Consider the following 20,517-nt stretch of genomic DNA (forward strand, 5'->3'; position numbering starts at 1 on the left):
AATCTTAGATATCATCTTATTGCAAAATATTTCATAGTTAGCGGAATACTATGAATGAAAATCAACAGGCTAAAGAAAACTTACACAAGGATGTGTGTGCAGCAGAGAAAACAGCCCGTGAGTCTTCTTGACTTTAATGGTTTAAAATCACATTGAAAGTGTAGTTTGTTATAATAACAAAGGTGGACTCCAGGCACATTTTCGGTAGGACACAAAAAAGAGCATTTTATTTATCATGTTAACCCATACCTAGGCTTGGGAATCTAAAATCTATTCCAATTCTGGAATAGGATGCTTAAGGTCAGGAATCTTTCTTGTCTGTACTGCACACATAGCGGCGTAGCCATCATTTCAGAAATAAGAGGGACAGAAATGTAAAAAAAACAAAACAAAAAAAACAACAACAAACAAACAAACATTTTTTTTTTTACTTTTGTCTAATTGACAGGCTTTATTTTTTGCTATGTTTTTAATTAGCTAAGAAATCAAACACAATGCTGGACGATAACCAATAATTTGTATTCTATAATATTTTTTCTGTATTTTCCTAATGACAATTTTAGGATTGGTTTATACAAACACATAATAAGGCAGAATAGTTTCTATACTGTAATAAATGTTATGACAATTAGCACTGCATTATTCATATACTATATTTATTACCTGGAAATGACCTGAAATTAGCTTTTTTTAGCTACAGCTATAGCAGGATGCCTTTGTCCATTCAAATCCATAAGGGATTTCCTGCATGTCATAAGCTATTGTATATTACTTCTACGATGCCGTTTTGGACTTTCTGCGTGACAGCGCCCTCCGGCTTCGAGTATGAATGAAACATGCACTGCATGTTGAGCACTCATTTTGGTTGTGAATAAAACGTCCGGTCTATCTGGTTTCTTCGCCGATGTGCACATACATCCAAAGCACGCACACAGAAAAAGTGATTTTAAATGCATCTGATTGACAGATAAATCATGGTTGATCTATCAGTCAGATGCACGTAAAATGTATGCGCTCTTATTTCAATGTTGTTGTTAATGTTGAGGTTATTTTAGCTTCGTACAATTAGTTTAACTGCACTGTTAAAGATGGCGATTTTCATCATTCAACTGAACTGTGTGCATGTATTTTAGACACTTACATTGTTCTTGCTCCATCCATGCAATAACTGTCCTTCTATCAACCGAGTTTTCTATTTACTTATACTGCTGTGTGCTCTGGTAATATCAATGGTATGAGCCATTTCAGGAGCTGACAAAATTTTGATTTAAAATCAGAGCATAGCTGCAGTTAAAGCAAAGCGCGGTTTGAACCCCCGCCCCCCAGCTGAACTGGAAGTTTAGATTTTTTTTTTTACCCGAGTCAGACCTGTCTGTTATTGGCTGAAGTTCAGGGCTCCGCCTCAGAAGTTTGAAAAGTGCCCGTCAAACGCCGGCTCGCTCTGTTTCTCCACCGGCGCTCCTTTGTCTATTTATTTATTTATTTATTTATTTTGTACTTTGTACTTTTGGTAAAAAAAAATTATGTAGCGAAGTTGAATACTTTAGTTTTATTCTACTCAAGTAAAAGTAAAAGTACCACAATTTCATTATACTCAAGAAAGTAGAAAAAAAAATGTAAAAATGTACTCAAGTACTGTAACGCAAGTATTTGTAATTAGTAATTACTAGTTACTTTCCACCTCTGGATCCATGCTAATGACATTGACCTTGGGGCTTCAAGTTATTTCAGACTACTGAGATGTTGATGTTTTTTGCATTTGCTTTTGAAAAATGAGTCAAGATATCGAACTAGTTTCTGCTGTCATACATGTATGAGTCATAGAATCTAGGTCTCCGTGAATGCCATTAGACAAAATCTTCTCCAATGCTGTCTAATTCCCTTGCTTGTGAAACTTTGAAACCTTTTGACTTACAAAGAAACGATTGTTTTGAACTTTTTCAGACTTAATTGATTTAATGACACTTAAAATCCATAAAAAAATAGATGGCTTACTCTTAATAACATACTCTTTTCTGCATTCAAAGATTCAAGGCCTTTTAAAATTAAGATTTGAATCTTAATGTGATTTCATCGTGCTTGCCAATGAAACGCATTAATACGGCATTATTGCTGAATTACAGGGGATTTCTTGTTATTATAAATAAATGAGAGGGGATTGTGTGAGTAGTAATGCTAGTGATTTGCAGGCTGTACACCCACTATTGTCAGCGGACAGTAATGGCTTAGTGACAGATGCCTCCAGGCTGTATGGGCAGCACATTGAGCTGAAAAAGGCTAATTTCTCCATTTCTGGAATACATGCTGCATTACATATCAATCAAAATGGAATTTCACTCGATTTCGTCATCTTTTTCATGGATTTTTCCAGCGCCGCTTTGTTGTTCTCTGCCTCCTTGATAGCAACCTGTCCAGATGGGCTATGACACCAATTCAGTCTCATCTCGACGGTGGCCCTAAAAGTTTCCCTCTTCAGAGACATTACATTTAAGACGGTTTTACCGTGGGAGGAAGTCTTTTCTAGCGTCAGAATGCATTTGTCGCTTGACAATGATACATAAATTATTCAGATATTTTTGCAAGTGTTGCCGAATATGTTTTTGCAGATAAACAAACATATTTATCTATGAAACCGTCTGCAATTTTTGCTCGCCGGAAAATGCCTTCACAATATGTACTTTTACAGTGATTATCGGAAATTGGCTTTTGGAATGCTTAATGAGCTTTCAATTTGCTTACCTTAGGAGGATGTGAATTTGTAGTCTGAAAATCTCCTTGAACTCGAACGCACTAAATGCCAGTCATTTTAAAAGCGTTTGTGAAATAACCTCAGAATTGTACCGCTTCAATAGCAGACGAGGGTTTTGTTATAATACATAATTCCAAATAACCTTGAAGAACATGCTGGAAGCACACTTGCATATTATTGAGCTGAGTGTGGGCTTTCAATTGCAGGGTCAATAATTTCATTTAGCTGGTTTTAACAGCATGATGCAGAACTGGTGTAGAAAAACATTGGAATCTAAACACGCTATGATTTGTTCCTCTTATATTGAACATTGATGCTGAACATTCCAATACTGAGATTGCTAGGCTGGCTGATCTGAGACCAGGGTTCACATACACATTTCTCACCCCTTTTCCCCTGGGGTTAATTTTCTTTTCTTAACCACACAGGGCCAGTGACGACTAAAGTCGAGCACACACCGCTAACAAACGCAGCTCCCCCAACTCTCTTCATAGCTGACACATCACATCCTCTGCTGTTAATTAAAATGACTGACTATGTACCGGCCCTGTGGCTGAATGGACAGCAGCAGCTCTATAACAGGCCAGAATCAGTCCAGGTGAATGTAGGAGGGGGTTTTGGCTCCCTCATGCTGTATTCTGTCTTGGAACCATCCAAACAGGCCTTTTTTTAAATCATTGAAAATGCTATTTCAAGGCTGCATTATGATGCATCATCTTTTTTGTCGTAATGTATTAGTGATGGGCTGAGGATATTGGAGGTATGCTTGATTTTTAATTTGCCCTTGCATCACTGCTTTTGTATCAATATTCAAAACCCAACGGGGTCTTTAATCAATAGGTTCTTTAGCAATACCACAGGCAAAATTAATCTTCAATGCATTTTTGACATAAAAGTAATTTGTTGATCTAAGATCATAATGTCTGATCTGCAGCTATTATACTATGGATAAAAGCATATCTGCCAAAAGCATTAATGTATAATATAATAATAATACTGTATATAATTGTTCCTCATTCAGAATTGAGTTTAGAATGCATTAAAAAAATCAATTCAATTTGAATTGAAATTAAATTGAAACTGCATATAAATGATGCTAAATAAATACATAAAATGCAATGGAAACGTTTTGAAAAATTTCACCAAACTTGAAATGAAATTTAAACTGTCTAGAAAAAAAAATCAATTAATTCAATCAAATTAAATTGTTTGTGGTTTGTTCCTTCAATCCAATAATGGTTTTGGATCCTAAATGTAGCTAGATGGATATGCTTTTTGGCTTGCTATATTAATGTTACATAAATGCATTACGCTGTATAACTGAGTAATGACCCACTGACTCAGTAAAGAACATCTGGCTTTCAATGCATTAATTTCAGTTAATTTATCACAGGTCACAAACTCTTCATTAGGCAAGCGAAGCGACTATACATTACTTAAAGCTATTCTATTCGTTAGGCTGTTGATATAGCAACTGTTGAGCTTATTTCATAATATTTTCCAATATTTTTGCACCGCTATTATCCCTGAGTATTACAAATATCACTGTAAACAGTGGCAAGCCTAAAAACACACACTTTGTATTATTAATGGACCATGGGGGAAGAACATCTCATTCCCCGAGTGCTCGAACTACTGTAAATGCCCATTATGGTGGAAATGTTGTGCTGTATGATAAAATAAAAATGTTTTGATGGCTGCGTCAAACTTAGTTTAGAGAAATATATCTAATCAGATATGAAATGCATTGTGCATTTCAGGAATAAATAGGCATAATTAGACTAAATTAATGCTGTAATGACTCTTGCAGAAGGGGGAGTACATGTACTCACAAGATGCTTTTCTTATTATGTTTCTCTGGCAGTACAGTATTGATGTTTGGAGGTCTCTGAGACTGACACCGTATGACACAAGGAGGACACCACCAGAGTCTATGAACAAGATAAAGAGCTAACGGTGTATTTCATTATGCCATTTGGGACACTGCAAGGACATTGTTCACCATTGGTCTTCCACTCACGTGGCGAAGAGTTTGATTTATAAACTAGCCAAATGTGTCACCATAATGCCTTTCTGGGCCTTATACTGGCTGTATTTGTGTGGCTATAGTAAGCTTCTCAGCCCCATGATGAAAGATTGGATAGGGCAGGAGTTGATCAAAGTAATGCAAGACATTGATTTAATGAAGCAAGACATTTACACAGAAACTGTATGGCACAACACTTCATCTGTAAATAGTTAATGGTGACTGTCTTGAGTACACCATCGCTTCATTCATCAGATCACTCTGCCTGAGCTTTGTAATGACAGTCTGCTTAAAGTTTGTTGTCGCATGATCGATTCTGTGACTTAGATGCCCTAATTTCTCAGGGTAACAAAGACTCTTTTACCTTTAAAATAGCCCAGGTAGTTCTCTGTCATTCTTCCAGCACTAATGCAAAATACATTGCTGTGGTGAATGATGAAGAATCAATATCCAGCTCTATTTATCTCTAAGCCATGCAACTAGCAGGGACTGTGGCTACTGACAGAAGTGGAAGTATTTGTCCTTTCTTCAAATCTTTCTTGATTAGGTTAAGTTCATACTTCTGACATTTAATCAATGATTAGGACAGAAATTCTTCACAGAATACTACAACCCCTCCATTAATAATAGTTATGGGGAAAATAAAAAGCCCAAAGCAAAATAGAACGCAGAAGATTATATATTTGCCATTTAACAAGGAAGTTAATAAAATAAAATAAAATACATTTATAGTTTTTAGAAGTCATGCATGAAATATGCAAGCTGTAGCTTGAAAGACAACATAAGGATGTAATGGTAGGGTCATCACCTCTTTCTGTTTTCTTAAGTAAGGCACAGTTGTGGCGCAAGCTGTTTTATAACAGCTCAGTCTCTTGGGCGTCAACTAAAACATGCCATAATTGGCATAATGACTTTCATGCTGGCTGCCAATTTTTAATGCCTGAAATATGCAACATGATATTCAAGAACATGATGACACTAGACATTAAGAGGTTTTCCACACACATTTCTGATAGAGCCAAGTTCCTACAACACAATAAAGCCTTTTTTCAAAAATCCATGGAAACTATTTCTAGTGTTGGTGCTTGGATCTCTTCCATTCCCTCCAAAAACTAATTAACCAGTGAATGTGTCAGGGTTAATGTAATGTTAAAGCAGGGATCAGTAGATAGTATTAAACAGTATTTGTTATTGCTTTATACCTTTATTCCTGGAAACAGTTTATTTTAAAGTTGGCTGCTTATTTTGGTATGCAACCAGTAAAATCGACTTAAAACTTGTAAACAGCCCAACCTTGACAATCTGTAAAGTGAACGGCCGTGTACATCAAATTTTTATCATGTTGTGAAATGACTTTTCCCCTCATGTTACAGCATCTTTTGAAGAGACACATTTGGATTCAGAGATACGCAAACGGATTGAAAGCGTTCAGATAGAAAGATTTGATATTGCAATACTATTAATGTCAAACTGAGAAATTTCTTAGGATACTGGTTATATATTCTTTGCATTTAGAAAATCGGAAACCCTCTCCAATTCAGGCATATGTCAAAATAGGTTATATTGCTCTTGTGCCATAATTAATGCATTTTGCTTTAAATAATTCAATTTTGTATTTGATAATTAATTACATTACAAACCATCATTTCTCTTTCCCAGATTTAATTAAATCCCCAGGGTGATCTAACAGGAGGAGAATGAAATTCAGCACTTTACTTATTTAGGGGGGCAAATAACAATATTCATTTGCTGGGATTCACGTTTTTTTTTTCCATTGAAAGATCATTTAAGACCTCAGACCATTTTAAAAATCTTGGTTTTCTTTTTGTAAGAGAAATTAGGTACTTGTCAACATCACGAGGTCAAATTAAGCATGGTATGAGTTGTTGTATTTTCTAGTCAATGCCTGAGTTTTGCCATTTTTACAACCCTTTTTACAACATTTTTTTAGCATAAATGTCAACATCAGGAGGCTGGATCACACAAAACACTTTTTTTCGAATCCTCTGTGCTACTTTTCCATTATTTTTCTATGTAAACACACACTAGATGGGACATCTTTGACTGTGTTCGCGTCTTGCATCTTTTGCAGCATATTGTCCATGAAATGGAGTTTTAAAAATGTGGTCGTCAAGTTAAAAGAAGGTCAACTTTAAAAAAAACATGTCTTGAGACTTCAAATCCCCCCCCACCGCCCATGTCTTGCATTTTTCAAAGCAAAAACATATTCTACTGTATGTGAATGGCCGCATTGGTACTATTGCCTAACCAGTATAACCTCTTGAGGCTGACAAGTACACAAGAAAAAAAAGACTAGATGTTGATTTTCCATCAGTTCAAGAAAAAATATCAAAAACATCTATTAATATAAACTTGGGTAACAAAGTTGAATGGCTTGAGAATGCAAACATTGTGCCTCTAATGTTTTTCAAGTGTGTCATATTAATTTTCATTATCTTAAGGTTAAATTTAATGTACCCATTTTTAAAAAGCATAAAAATTGAGTACACAACCAACTAGTCAGGTGTTTTGTAGCAAATACATTCAAAAGCTACTTCCTTTTCCAAAACCTTCACTTCTACCTTTTTCATCTAAATAAATATGACAGACAAAGAGTTGACATACGCCGGTGATATTTACCATTCTATTCAAAGATTCTCAGAAAGAACACACAGTATGTGTCACCACTGTACGGATTAATCATAAATGGGATTTTCATCTGGTGTAGTGAAGTGTGGCACGTAAATTACATTCAGAAGATTCTCTCTTTTCAGTTTGCATCATGATTGACAGTTCTGTCTAGAATAAAAACTAGTTTCAAAGCTTCATGGGGTCTGTAGAGCACCCAAATTGCCTCAAGACTGCAGTTCACCATTATGAGTTGTGAAGCTAATGTTCATCTGCCACCCAGGCCAAGTCAGCAGAGTTTAATGAGCCATACTGTATTAAAATGCCTCACTCGAGTGTGGCTCTTCAAATTCTGTTTTATTGTAAAAGAAAATTCATTTTCTCCAGTCCCACTCTCTTTGGCAATGATTATTTCAAACCGTATCAGAGTTTGTGGATGTATGCTCCCTGTGCGGGGATGAGAGGCTGCCTTTTCAATAAATCCGGAAGACAAAATATTGCCTTTGAATGATAATGCCAAGCCATCTATAACAAAAGCTCTTATACAACTTTGCCCTCCAAAGCCATAATTTCCCTCTATTTTTCACACACGGTCACACAAAACATGTCCCTTTCATTCAAAAAGAGCAATCTTTTAGTGACTTTCTAAGCATTAAGCACATTAAAGCTGCTGCAAATTATATTTAGCTTATGCTGACAGACCATTTAAATAAACTCTTTAATATTTTCTTCTATTGGACAGTCCTAACAGATAGCCCCGCCTCCAAACTGCAGTCATTGGTTGAGTCACTGTTGCTGTGCTGGTTTTGATACCAAAACAAACAGAAAAAATGTTTTGATAAGGCCACAGAGCCACAGATCTACAAACGTCTTACTTATCACTCTGCATATTGAGCTGGGATATAAGGAAGTATTAAACCATTACACATTTCACCTTTAAATAAATAAAAAACTGAAGATTAAAAAACACCGTCAAACTCTGTTCTCATCTTAATCAAATAATAACAGAAAAGATTATTATAGAATAAACTCTGAAACAAACCAATCTATTAAAATGAAACATGCAGAGATTTTGTGGGTAAAAAAAAAGCTTAATATGAGACTATTTTAATTATTATCACATACCAACTTTACACAGAAGGGAATTTGCTTAAAAGTCACTGTTGTGGGACCAAAGTAAGGTTTCAGCAGCTTCCGCACTGGGCCAATTATGTATTTTGAAGAGTGTGAACATGGAGGAAATGGTACTAAACATACATAGCTTCAAGACTATAACAAATATCACTTATAATTTGAGTTCAGGGAAGCGCGGGGATGTTTTTGTAGCAGCAGCCTAATTGACTGGTAGAGATGGCACAAGTTTTTAGATAATTGCTCGAGGTGATCATTAAAATGAGTCGAGCACAGCTGAAGGGCTTAAACTCAAAGTTAATAAAACAGGGATAAGGAACTTAATAATTTTTGTTTAATCATATGACATTTATTATGGCAAATACTGACAAGAATAAAGATTTCCCCATTAATTTAACATCATTAGTAAGCCCTGGTCTATTGTCTATAGTTAGCAGTTCCTACTTCTCTTGTGTTGTTCATGAACCAAGCAATCTATGAAAATTAGATTCAGTCTCTGATTTATCTGGACACATATGTAATTTCTGTGTTATTTTGATGTGCAATAGAGCACAACAGTGACCGCCCATTTGGTTTCGGAAGTATTTGCCCCATTCATTTTCTTTGTAGGGATTTCAAAAAACATTTTCCTCAGTGAGTTCTAAGTCAAGAATCAAACCAACCAGCTTTGAGATGAATCATAACATTACAAAGTTTGATTGAAAGCACAAAATTACTTAAAAAAACAAAAGGTACAAGACTGAGTAACTGATGAGACTGTGAGCTAATGAACTACTCATCCCATGAAACATTGTGAATGATGTAATCAAATCAGGAGGGAACTTAAACACAATTAAAAAGAATGAAATCACGATGTCTTGTGGCTTCCACAGAATCATTTAACATCGCTTAAAGGGACAGTTCACCCCAAAATGTCAAATCCTGTCATTATTTACTCATGATGTTCTAATCCTGTATGACTTTCCTCTATGGGACACAAAAGAAGACAGAAAAAAGCATCTTAGTGTGTGCATGTGTATGTGTTTGTCCATCCAGTGAAAGTCATTGGGGTCCAATGTTGTTTTTACTTTCATTGTACAGACAAAAACGGAAGAAAGATGACAATTCTTTGGGTGAACTACACCTTCAAGAATTTTGGAGCACATTCCTACTTTTGTGCTCGATTGTGCACATCTGAACAAAGAGTTATGCTTCTATGTACAACATCTGGCTGTACAAACCAAGGTTGGAATGAACACTAAGCATGATTTTATGTCATTTTTGCAATCAATGTAAAAAGTAATGGGAAATAACTGTGATCACAGAGCTGAAGCTACATGAAGATGCAACAATTCTGTTGATGGGTGTACAAACCATTGAAACCTTCTTGTTTCCTTTCAGGCAATAGTTTTAACACTGAGGGCATGTTTTTAGAGGTTACTGTGACAGAAATGTGAGGCCATTCAATTACAAGCTTGCTGACTGGAGAACTTTATGCTGAATGCGAGGGTTTATGGGAAGCCTCTCCTGAAGGCTGAAGGTCAAAGGGTGCTCTTGTTATTAGCATGAGTAAATGTTAGCCATCTTGGAATCCAATGCAGCAATGCCACTAACAAATCTACAAAACAAACCTGGTGACTGATGTACCTTTTGTGAGATGATTACGGTTAAAAACCCTTGCCACATTAATGGCTGGATGTAATAGGACTGTGCATAACTGGCATTTAAATTGCACAAGCTCTAAATATGTTATAAACAACAACAACAACAACATAGGCTCATTGACAAAACGTGCATTTACATACTGTGTGCATTTTAAAACATAAAAAAACTTGAATTCATACAAATTATGATTACAGGAGCAGATTATTGATTAATAAAGACTTATTTTCACATGCATGGTTCCTTGCACAATACTATGTTATATGACCTCAAAACACTTTTGCCATAATGCATGATTTGTGAATTTATACATACATAAGGTATGTATAGCTTTTTTTGACATAGTAAACTTGCTCAGTAGACCCCCTGGTACAGCATTGTACTTGCAATGCTGAGCGCTCTGGTAAACTCCAGTGCTTTGAAACATGAATTATGATGAAAAAGATTAAAGACTAAAATAGCATGCATACTTACAAATGAGTTTTTATTTCACCTGTGGTTTTGTTAACACTGTCGGTTATGTTTAAAGTAGGGTTTAGTGCTGGTGGCATGTTGTTTTCAAACACAATAGAGTATTAATCTTTTAGCACCACTCATCGGACATTTCATTTCACAACTGCCGTGATATGTACAATAACCAGTGTAATAAAATATTTCCACATTCATGTTCATGCGTTTTGGAGAAATCTGAATACGCTTTTATCACCGCTCACTGGACATTTCACTTGAAAAGTGCCACAAAAGAGTCTGTATTAATCTAAAAATGCACATATGTGAGGACAGAGGTAGTTAGGTTAGCAATAATGTTTTGTTAAAACACACACACTACACATTTTCACATCACTTATATCCAAAATCCCAGATGCGTTCTCAAGTATCTTGAGTAATGAAGATTAAATTAAGAGTCCAAGTTATATAAGCTAGTCTATAGAAAAGTATTGGATTCTCACAGAGAATATGCCATAAAAACCAATTAGGAACAAGGTGCCACTTAACACTAGCAACTGTAATACATCCAATGCTCAATGTTCCTGAAGTGCAGCAGGTGCGTTCTTTTGATTAGATCATCTTTAATTATGATTTTAATTAAATGGCCTATCTGAAGCAAGATTTTGAATGTCTTCAAGAGTGGCTAGGGAATTAAATAGATAAAAAGGAACAGACAGTGGGATCCAGGGACTGAAATCTGAGAGAAATGGCCACGAAAAAAAAAGAATAAGAAGCAGCAGCATATTGGTGAAAGAGCAAGGATAAACAAAACAATGCTTTCAAACAATGGCAGCGCCTCACCAACAATAGCCATATATTTTGTGGCTGATGTCCAAGAAGCACAAAAGCCCCAAGAGTAAACAGAGACAAACTCCGAACGCAGTCCCACACCCCTCTCACACCGAGTATCCCGTTTCTGCCAAGATACCCATGCGCACACGGTTTATTTGTTTACAATCCACTCCGTGCTCTGTCATAACGGCAGTGAACTGTGAATTTACATTCGCATACTGTACGTTTTTGATAACATAGTCAGTGGCGCTACCCTGGGACTCATTGTTTTGTATGAGGACTCAGAGAGACAGATGGGAAATGGACTGTGGGTCTTTAGCATAGTGAAAAACATCAGATGACTGACAAGGGAATTCTGTTGGCTCTAAATGTTTCCCGACTCGCTAGCTCATTTACAAAAGAATGCATAATGATACTTAAACACAGGAATGATCCGCATCAATCCTATGCCTGTCTTCTCCCAAAAAATGTGGAACGGAACTTAAAGTGCAAATGACCCCAGTGGGACGTTTATTGACAACTGACGTGAAAGGAGGGAAAAGGTGAGCGGTGCTGAAGGGAATTCTGTGGAGGGTGATGCAGGTTTAGCATGGATAATGGGGAACTTGTCATTCCTTTACTGGATGCAAACACTGGTTGGATTGGACTTGAGAGGTAATTGTTTCATATGTCCTGCTAGCAAAGTGACCGAGCCATTGCCATTGCCTGGGGTGATGCTGACATGCGCACAGATGTACCCGGCCAAAGGGGGAACGCTAGATCACTACTGACAGATGGAATTAAAGTTAACTGTAAATATGTGGGCTGAATGTGTAAAAGTTCATTAGTAGTCACTTAAAGTTAGCCACTAAACTTTTAATAACTTGGATGTGGGCGCAGATACACTCGTTAACCAGGACCTCACAATTAGCTCCTAAACATTCTGTTCTTCTGTGCTCATGTGTTTACATACACTTTAATAAACACGGTTTGTTTTAGGTCTAATTTATGGAAACATCATTTCAAGTTAATGATAATCCAGTGCAAAAATCAAGCGTTAAAAAAATGGTAATACAACTTTTATTCAGGTTGTTGTCTACTGTTACCTCCTAACTTTGACTTCTATAATCTTCAACTGACACAGCAGGACCTCATGGAAATATGTATAGTACAGTACCTTAGACGAACTTTACAGCTATTAAAACCACAGAGCTTGTAAACACTCTCTTACATTATGTTCTTGCTTTTTCACCCACACTTTGGTTTTAAATAGTTAACAGCAATAGGGTCCATGTGAAAACTTAAGTTAACAACCAAGGCCGTCTAGAACTCCCCTACCAGGCTACCGCAGGTTTTTAGATAACATAATGAAAAGAATATTTAGGACGTTTCTGGCTACCTATTTGCTATCTGTCTTTTTCTTCTTTAATCTTTAAGTACATATACTTGCTGTTTATTCTAATTTGATTCATATAACTTCAGCATATAGCAAAGAAACCCATTACCCGCTAGTTGTGATTCAGTGCGTTTAGTTTGTAAAAAGCGTTTGAAGTGATTGTCTTTTGGGCTTTGGCACAAAACAACAGTTATGGAACTGTAGAGATGCAGGTTTGAGCAAAATTCAGAATGTATTGAAATTGGCCATGTTCTACAGGATGCTGGAATTTGGAATTCGAATGACAGGAAGAGGAATTTATTGAATCACAATTCAAAGAAATTAAACTCAGTCACACAAAGGATTTCAGTCCAACACATTTATATTCCGGCATTACAACAGAATATTAATAATCAGATCATTAATTTTACCCAATTATGCCTACTTATTCCTGGTTGTTTTCTATTTCTATTAAAAATAAAATATTATTTTTTATTATTTTATTTTTTTTATCTTTGTCTTCTTATCAATAAATACCATAATAAATTATTAAATAAACACTAACATAAAAATGTGAATGAAAACATTCTAAGCAATGACGTGTTCTTCCTCCATGGTCCATAAAATGAAAAGTTAATTTCATTTTAGTGTTGGAGATTACATTCAGCCATTCCCATGATTGCTAGCAGAGTCACATCAACTCAAGGCTTTGTCATTCATTTCGTAAAACCTAAACCTGGCATTCTTCTCATTAGTTTATTTCCATCACAGCCAGCCAGCTGTATTATTTAAGGCTGTTCACTAAAAACCTAGTAAAGACAGTAATAGAATGTGGTGGCAGTTCATTTGGGAACAACATCCGTTAGATTAACAACAGCAGCTCCAGCTAACATCTGTGATGGGCAACCTTTTTAAAATGACCGGTTTGTGCAGGTAAAGCCATCATGCCTGGTCTCCTTGACTGGAGTATGCTTTGGTGCTTTCTAATTGAGAAGGATTTGCAGTATTGAAAAGTGTAGCATTTGTATCACTGTGTACTGCTGAGTGCAAAGATGTGTTTGTTTAGTTGCGCACAGACTGCAACCTGTTGAACTCACAGAGAAAGCTATTGCCCCTCTCTCTCCTTCAAATTTCCTGTGAGTTCTCTACGGTCCATTATAATAAGGGCTAAAGGCTAAAGAAATTTAAAAAAAACATAACACAACATGTTTGATGCAAAAACAAGGTTTAGAAAGCATCTATACTAAAGCAAAATAGGCAAGCAAAGCCTTGACCTCTTAAAAATAAATGATCTTTTGTCTCAAAACATGCTATAGAAATCGAGCATTTCAACAATTTCATCTTTTACTTTAATATTTGCCATTCACACATTCTAATATAAGCCTTGAATGACGGCAACAGTTTCTGTGCTGCATGGAGTTTGTCATATTTCCTGAAATATTTTGTTATGCATTGGGCGTCTGTTATGGAAAGAGAGAGAGAGACTCTCTCTCTCTCTCTTTTTCAAAGAGATGACGACCTTTAATAATACCATCATCAAAGAGGAGTATCAAATTATGACTTGACTAGCAATGTATAGGCTTCTTTTGCTCTCAGACGTTAGAGTAAAGCATTATGTCTCATACATACCAATGTTTGAGATGACATACCATGCAAACCTGGACCAATAGCTAAAATACAATGACTTGAGAAATATTCCTGTTAAACTTCCTATTAGCCACTGTTTCAATTGTCTCTCTGTTCTGCACCATAAAAAGTAAAGGATGTGACTGTCAACACAGTTTTCTCTATTAAAACAGCCCAGCGCTCTGATATACCTAGAGAAAGATGGTAGTGATGCCAAGTCGTGCTAGCTTTACCCATCAACCCTGTGCTGTAAAGGTGAATACCAAAGGGAGATGTGTTTGAGACAATGTACCAGCTCTGTTGAAGTGCTTTTATTCATTATCACACTTTTGTAACATCCCTTGCACCACTTACTTTATAAAATATTCAAAAAGCAGTATTTTCAAATAAGTAGGATGTCCAAATGCTCAGAATTCATAATACAGTAGGTGAACAAGACACAGATGACCTACTGTACTGTATCCACCGAGAATCTGAAGCGTGGAACCAGTGGACATTTTTCTATCCCATGAGGCCACATGAGCCAAGGAGTTGTCAGATTCAAAAAGTTGAAAAATAACCAAAAAATAGAGTAAGATGGTTCTTCTTAGGTGTGCATGCTGTAGGGACCAAAACGTTGGTTCTTGTGCAGCATACATAAACAGCATTCTTAAACTACTAAACAGAGCTAAGGCCTTAGTATATACTTTGAAAGTACAGGAATTTGAACATAATTTATATAATTTCAAGGCATTTGTTGATGCAATATTTCACTCAAGACATTTATATAAAAAGTGTTTCATATACATTTATATACTATTTAAATCAATTAGATATCTATATCAAAATCAATAGACAAAAGACCCTTACTATAAAGCTCCTGTGACAAAAACATCAAGCATCTCATAACACAAGAGAATTCATTTAGCTTGGACATGGAAGACTTTTTCAGTTCAATGTCTTTCTACTCTGTATTCATGATCAGTTCCCACCAACTTAGAAACATGCTATTATAAAGCAGGAAAATGTCACATTCCACATTTCAACAAGAATTTCCCAATGAACACACTGATTTAATTTAGATAGATCTAGTCTGACAATGAAGGACTTATCTTCCTCTCGAACCCTACTCATTTTTACATTTTTGTCCTTTGAAATGAACAGTGCTCTGTTTTAAATTCACTTTTCCAGATGGCGCCATCAAAATTCTACAAACCTCTGTTCAAAACACTTTCTTTCTCCAGGCGATGTGGATAATGAACAGCAAATACAGTGAGCTTTGCGACACAAGTACGTGACACAAAAAAGTCTACAAAGTATGTGAAATTTAATTATTTGTTATATTTCTTTCCATTGGCAAATACAAAACTTGTCAGCAAAATTGTTTTTAAAATTCCTTTTGTTCTGGATGTGAATAATTCAGTCACTTTCAGAGTTTTAATGTCAATACTTCTGCCAAAACAAGGATAATTAGAACCGCTAAAACATTCGTACCAACATCAATAATGCAAGTCTTTGCTTTCGTAACGAGTCGCATAACAAAATGTATCTGTAAAAAGATCATAGTATACAAGGATTATGATCAAGGATAGAGCTAGGATACTCAAACCTTCCACAAAGTCATTAAATAAACATGTTTTTTTTCACAGTCCACTGACGATTACGGAGAAGTACTACAAGTATAGGGAAGAAATGCACCCACAAGGAAGTTAAAAAAAGAGGTATGCTTTCACGTTGAGGATTACAGTTACATTAATTTATAAAGTCTCTGCATTTGCTTTAAATTTAGAACCTCACAAGCTGTTGCTTTGATAAATAATACAATAACCTAACTTGGTCTTAGATAATGCAGATATGTAATTAGCAAAGGCCCTACCAAAACAGCACAGGGAACATTGATGGCCCATTGATATCTCCTAAAGGGATGTAATGAATGCATCAATTAGCTCAGCATTATGACTGTCTGGTGCTTTATGTGACTGCTGTAATTACGTCTATAGTGGCATAATGTTCCTTTTCATGAAACATTGTAGCAGAGTTTAATGTTCTGTGTGATAATACATAATCTTAAGAGGATTTTCTTATTTTGCTTTACAATACTTTTTTTGTATTTATATTTCCATCATTTGTAAACTTTATCCACATGGCTCCTGTCAAATCTATAAGATGACATGCATAATTAAAGTTATTGTACATAATCACACAAAGAAAGGAGTTCCCTTAAGCACTGCTTTTGCATCATAGTCTATTTTTACTATATTGTCAAATTGTGTTGTGACTGACAGTGCATAGTATCAAAGAAACCATGATTATGAGGGCTGAGATAATATGCAACAATCCCACACACTAACTCACTACAGCTCAGAGCAGATGTACTTAACTGCAGAGTTTAAAGGTTAGGTTAACACATTCTCCCAACTCCTCACATATTGAGACTTGGTCAGGGTCCCACAGCGTCACTTTGTAGACACAATGGGAATATCGCCATGATGAAATTACATATTGGAGTATTAATAAATACCTGTAAATATTTATGCAATTACATACCTGTGATTTTGCTGATAAGTGGTTTAGGGTAGGTGTGGGGTTAGGTGCTTCAGTATCTATAAGGAATGCACAATATTATCAGAATGATATTGGAATTGGCCGATAATAGCTTAAAATGTAAACATCGTCATTGGCCCGATATGAAACATTATGCCGATATGCCTTGCCGATAAGACGAGTAACTCAAATCAGCAGTTTGGTCATTCTCGAAGCAAACTTTTGATTATTTTGACTTATATTTGATATGAAAATGCAAGTACAGAATGAGACGTTCGGTGTGCAGTAGCAATAGCAGCAGCCAGCAACCGCCCACCCCGGGTCCTAATGCCCCTCTGGTAAGTAGTTTTATGTACTTAGGGGGGCGCTGTTGGCCTACTTGTAAAAAAAAAAAAAAAAAAAACGTAAAATGCACAAATAACATTAATTTTGTGTTTCTGATTAAATAAAGCAGCAATCACAAATCACAAACATGACATTTGTAAATGAAATAATTTAATATGTACAGATTTATTCATTAATGTGTAATATATTTTTTTCTTTTTTGGAAATGGAATATGATGGAACTTAAATAGCTCTAAAAGATTTTCAGAATTTTTACAACTCTTTAGCTTTAGGCCGTCTACAAATGTTAAATCTTCGAATTAAAGGTCACCACTGCATCTTTCTGTGGAAAAAAAAGCAGTGATTGATTTATAGATGATTTATAATTATTTTAACCCTCAATCTGTCCCTGGGGTCAATATGACCCCAATCAACTTTTACTTGTTCCCTTCATCTCAGTGAAATAAGATTTTGTGACTTTTCTACATTTTCTATCTATATTCACATTTTTTTTAAAAACTGGTCTTGATTCGGTTGTTCTAAAGGTATGTAAAAAAAAATTTTTTTTTACAAATCTGGTCTTTGGGGTCAATATGACCCCACATTGAAATGAATGGGAAATGCGAAAAAATCTATACATCATTTTTTCATTTGTCAAAAAAAAAAAAAACTATAAATCTGAAAATTTCCATACAAAAATAAAGGCCTGGTACTAGAGCACATATGCAATATGGAACGAGCATACTCACTCACTTACGTACACACACACACACACCATTCATATCGGCTTATTGCAGTTATTTATTTATTTTTTTGGTGTGGTTTTTATTTACATTTTAGTAAAATTAAATTGTTTTGATTTTGCTTTTTAGATTGAAATTAAATATGTGCCTTCAAGTTTTAGTGACAACTTGTGTGGCATTTCTGCAAATGTATGTGGCATTATTGCAAAAGCAGACCATTCAAAATACCACAAACAACAAAAACAAATTCTAACCTTTGAGAAAAATACTGTTTTAATGTATTTTATAATTTTTCAATATATATTTACAAAATATATATCAGAAAAGTTGTGAGAGGAGCAGTTAGCCACTTCCAAAAAAATGAATGGATCTCTATGGGCCTCTGCTGGATATTATAGTCATTACACATTTTTTTTTCTCAAAAACTATTATTTCTACAAGTTTTTCTCTAACCAGCAGATGGCAGAATTCTACACCTAACACCTAGATCAATATCCAGAAACAACTTAAATCAAATTTAGATCATAATTTAAGTGATTTTAAGTGATGAAAATGTAATATTTTACATGCAAGCTACTTGTCACAGCTAGTTGAGGAATTTTGTAGTAAATAGGTACAAAAGTACTTAATTTCTCCTAAAACACAGCTTTAATGTATAGATGAGAAGTAAACAAAAAAAATTATATATTATTTGTATGATTAAAAATGTATATATTTTTTACAATTACTCTTTCAATTTTGGGGTCATATTTACCCCAAAGACCAAAAGTGTAAACAGGAAACGAGGACCATTTGAGGGTTAAGCTTTCTGTGTACTTTCATTATAAAAGAACTTCATTATTGTTTATTTAATTCTAACAAGTACGTTTTTGTTAAAAACTAATTAAAATTTTAAATAATTTGTTTATAATCTCTGCACAGTAGAGATTCGGGGTTGTTTCCAAACAAAAGGAAATATATCTGTATCGGCTATTGGCCAAAATGTGTTGAAAAATATCTTATATCAGATATAGGCAAAAATGAAAGCAATGAAATACCCTGCAACGTCGAAAAGTGACTCCGAGGGATCTTACCCAATGTGACTAGTTCTAATCCTTGATGCTGATTGGTCAATAGCCATGTTTTAAATACAATAATGCACAGCGTTGACTGCTTCACTGAACAGATCTGTGGATTTCTGTGCAACGCCTCTTTGCAACATAAACAATCTATATACAGTCAAATTGTTCCGTTAGCATTTATTATTTTGAGAACCTTCCCCTGTTTATTTACTTTCCCTATTTATTTATTTTTTTTGGTATGGTACTATATGTTCTTCGAGCTGCACTAATGATACTTCTTATTTGGAGGATTTGCGCAATGCTACGAACCATTCTGGTTTAATGTAAGACGCAAAATGAAAGTTTTCTCATGCTGAGAGATGAAAAGAAGTATATTTATAACATGCATCATGTTAAAAAATAAATTACACAGCATATGAGTTCCTATTCACTGTTTTAATTTGAGCTCTATCAGATGGAGGCACAAAGTCTGAACATACTCTTGTTGTTTACTGTAACTGTCAGGGAGTATTTTTCTAGCAGAAGGATTTTTAAAAAAAGTAAAACATTACATATATTTTTTTGCTTTAAAATAATTGTATTGTGTAGTAACCGTTTTCTGCTTCATGTTGTGCCCCCAGAACAATGCCCTTCAGCCGTGATTTTATTAACAATAGATGCAATACAGAACAGCCTCTCCTGCTAAGTAAGGTTACTGCTTACTTATCAAACAGAATACCACTTTTACCACCCTTAAAGGGGTCCTATTATGCTTTTTCACTTTTTCAACTTTAGTTAGTCTGTAATGTTGCTGTTTGAGCATAAAAAAGATCTGCAAAGTTACAAAGCTCAAAGTCCAATTCAAAAGGAGATATTTTATTTAACAGAAATCACTTTTCAAAAACTACAACAAACGACTCGTTTGGATTACAACGCATATTTTCCGGGATTTGTGATATCACAAAGATCGACGAATGGGACGAGACCTGGTTGAGCTGCACTAGAGAAAGCAATGAGTGTTATCACTATGTCAGAGACGCACTAGTTTTCCCAAGGCAGACGAATTTAGAGTGGATACAATAATCAGAGTTTAAATCGCGCTCAAATTGATTTGATTTTGACGCAATATTTACACTGAAGCTCGCAGTGGTATATGGTAAGGTCCAATTTCAGAAGGCGGGCCTTCATTTGATACAGGAACTATTCGAGCCGTTCATGCCAGACTGGGGAGAGAGGTGTTGTAATAATGTAAAATATGTGAAAAATAATGCGTTTTTCAAACAACCTAGTTATGAGAGTCTGTTCTAGTACACCCCCAAAACAAAATCAAGACTTTGTAAATTAGCATAATAGGACCCCTTTAAAACAAACACTGTCTCATTAAAATTAATGCACTAATCATTTAAAAATATTTAAACTGGGGCACAGAGTAATGCATAATCCTTGATTGG

General features: G+C 35.3%; 1 protein-coding gene across 1 annotated transcript in view; it reads right to left on the reverse strand.

Annotated features, from left to right (window-relative positions):
• Positions 1–11,641, reverse strand: part of LOC107756063 (zinc finger protein 264-like) — a 14,818-nt gene extending 3,177 nt beyond the window's left edge. Inside the window, exon 1 of the mRNA XM_016573036.1 lies at positions 11,567–11,641. Within this exon, the coding sequence (XP_016428522.1) occupies positions 11,567–11,641 (75 nt within the window). The remainder of the gene's footprint in view (positions 1–11,566) is intronic.
• Positions 11,642–20,517: the final 8,876 nt, after the last annotated feature.

This window comes from Sinocyclocheilus rhinocerous, unplaced genomic scaffold, assembly GCF_001515625.1.
Source record: "Sinocyclocheilus rhinocerous isolate Xijiao unplaced genomic scaffold, SAMN03320098_v1.1 scaffold682, whole genome shotgun sequence".
Taxonomy (NCBI): domain Eukaryota; kingdom Metazoa; phylum Chordata; class Actinopteri; order Cypriniformes; family Cyprinidae; genus Sinocyclocheilus; species Sinocyclocheilus rhinocerous.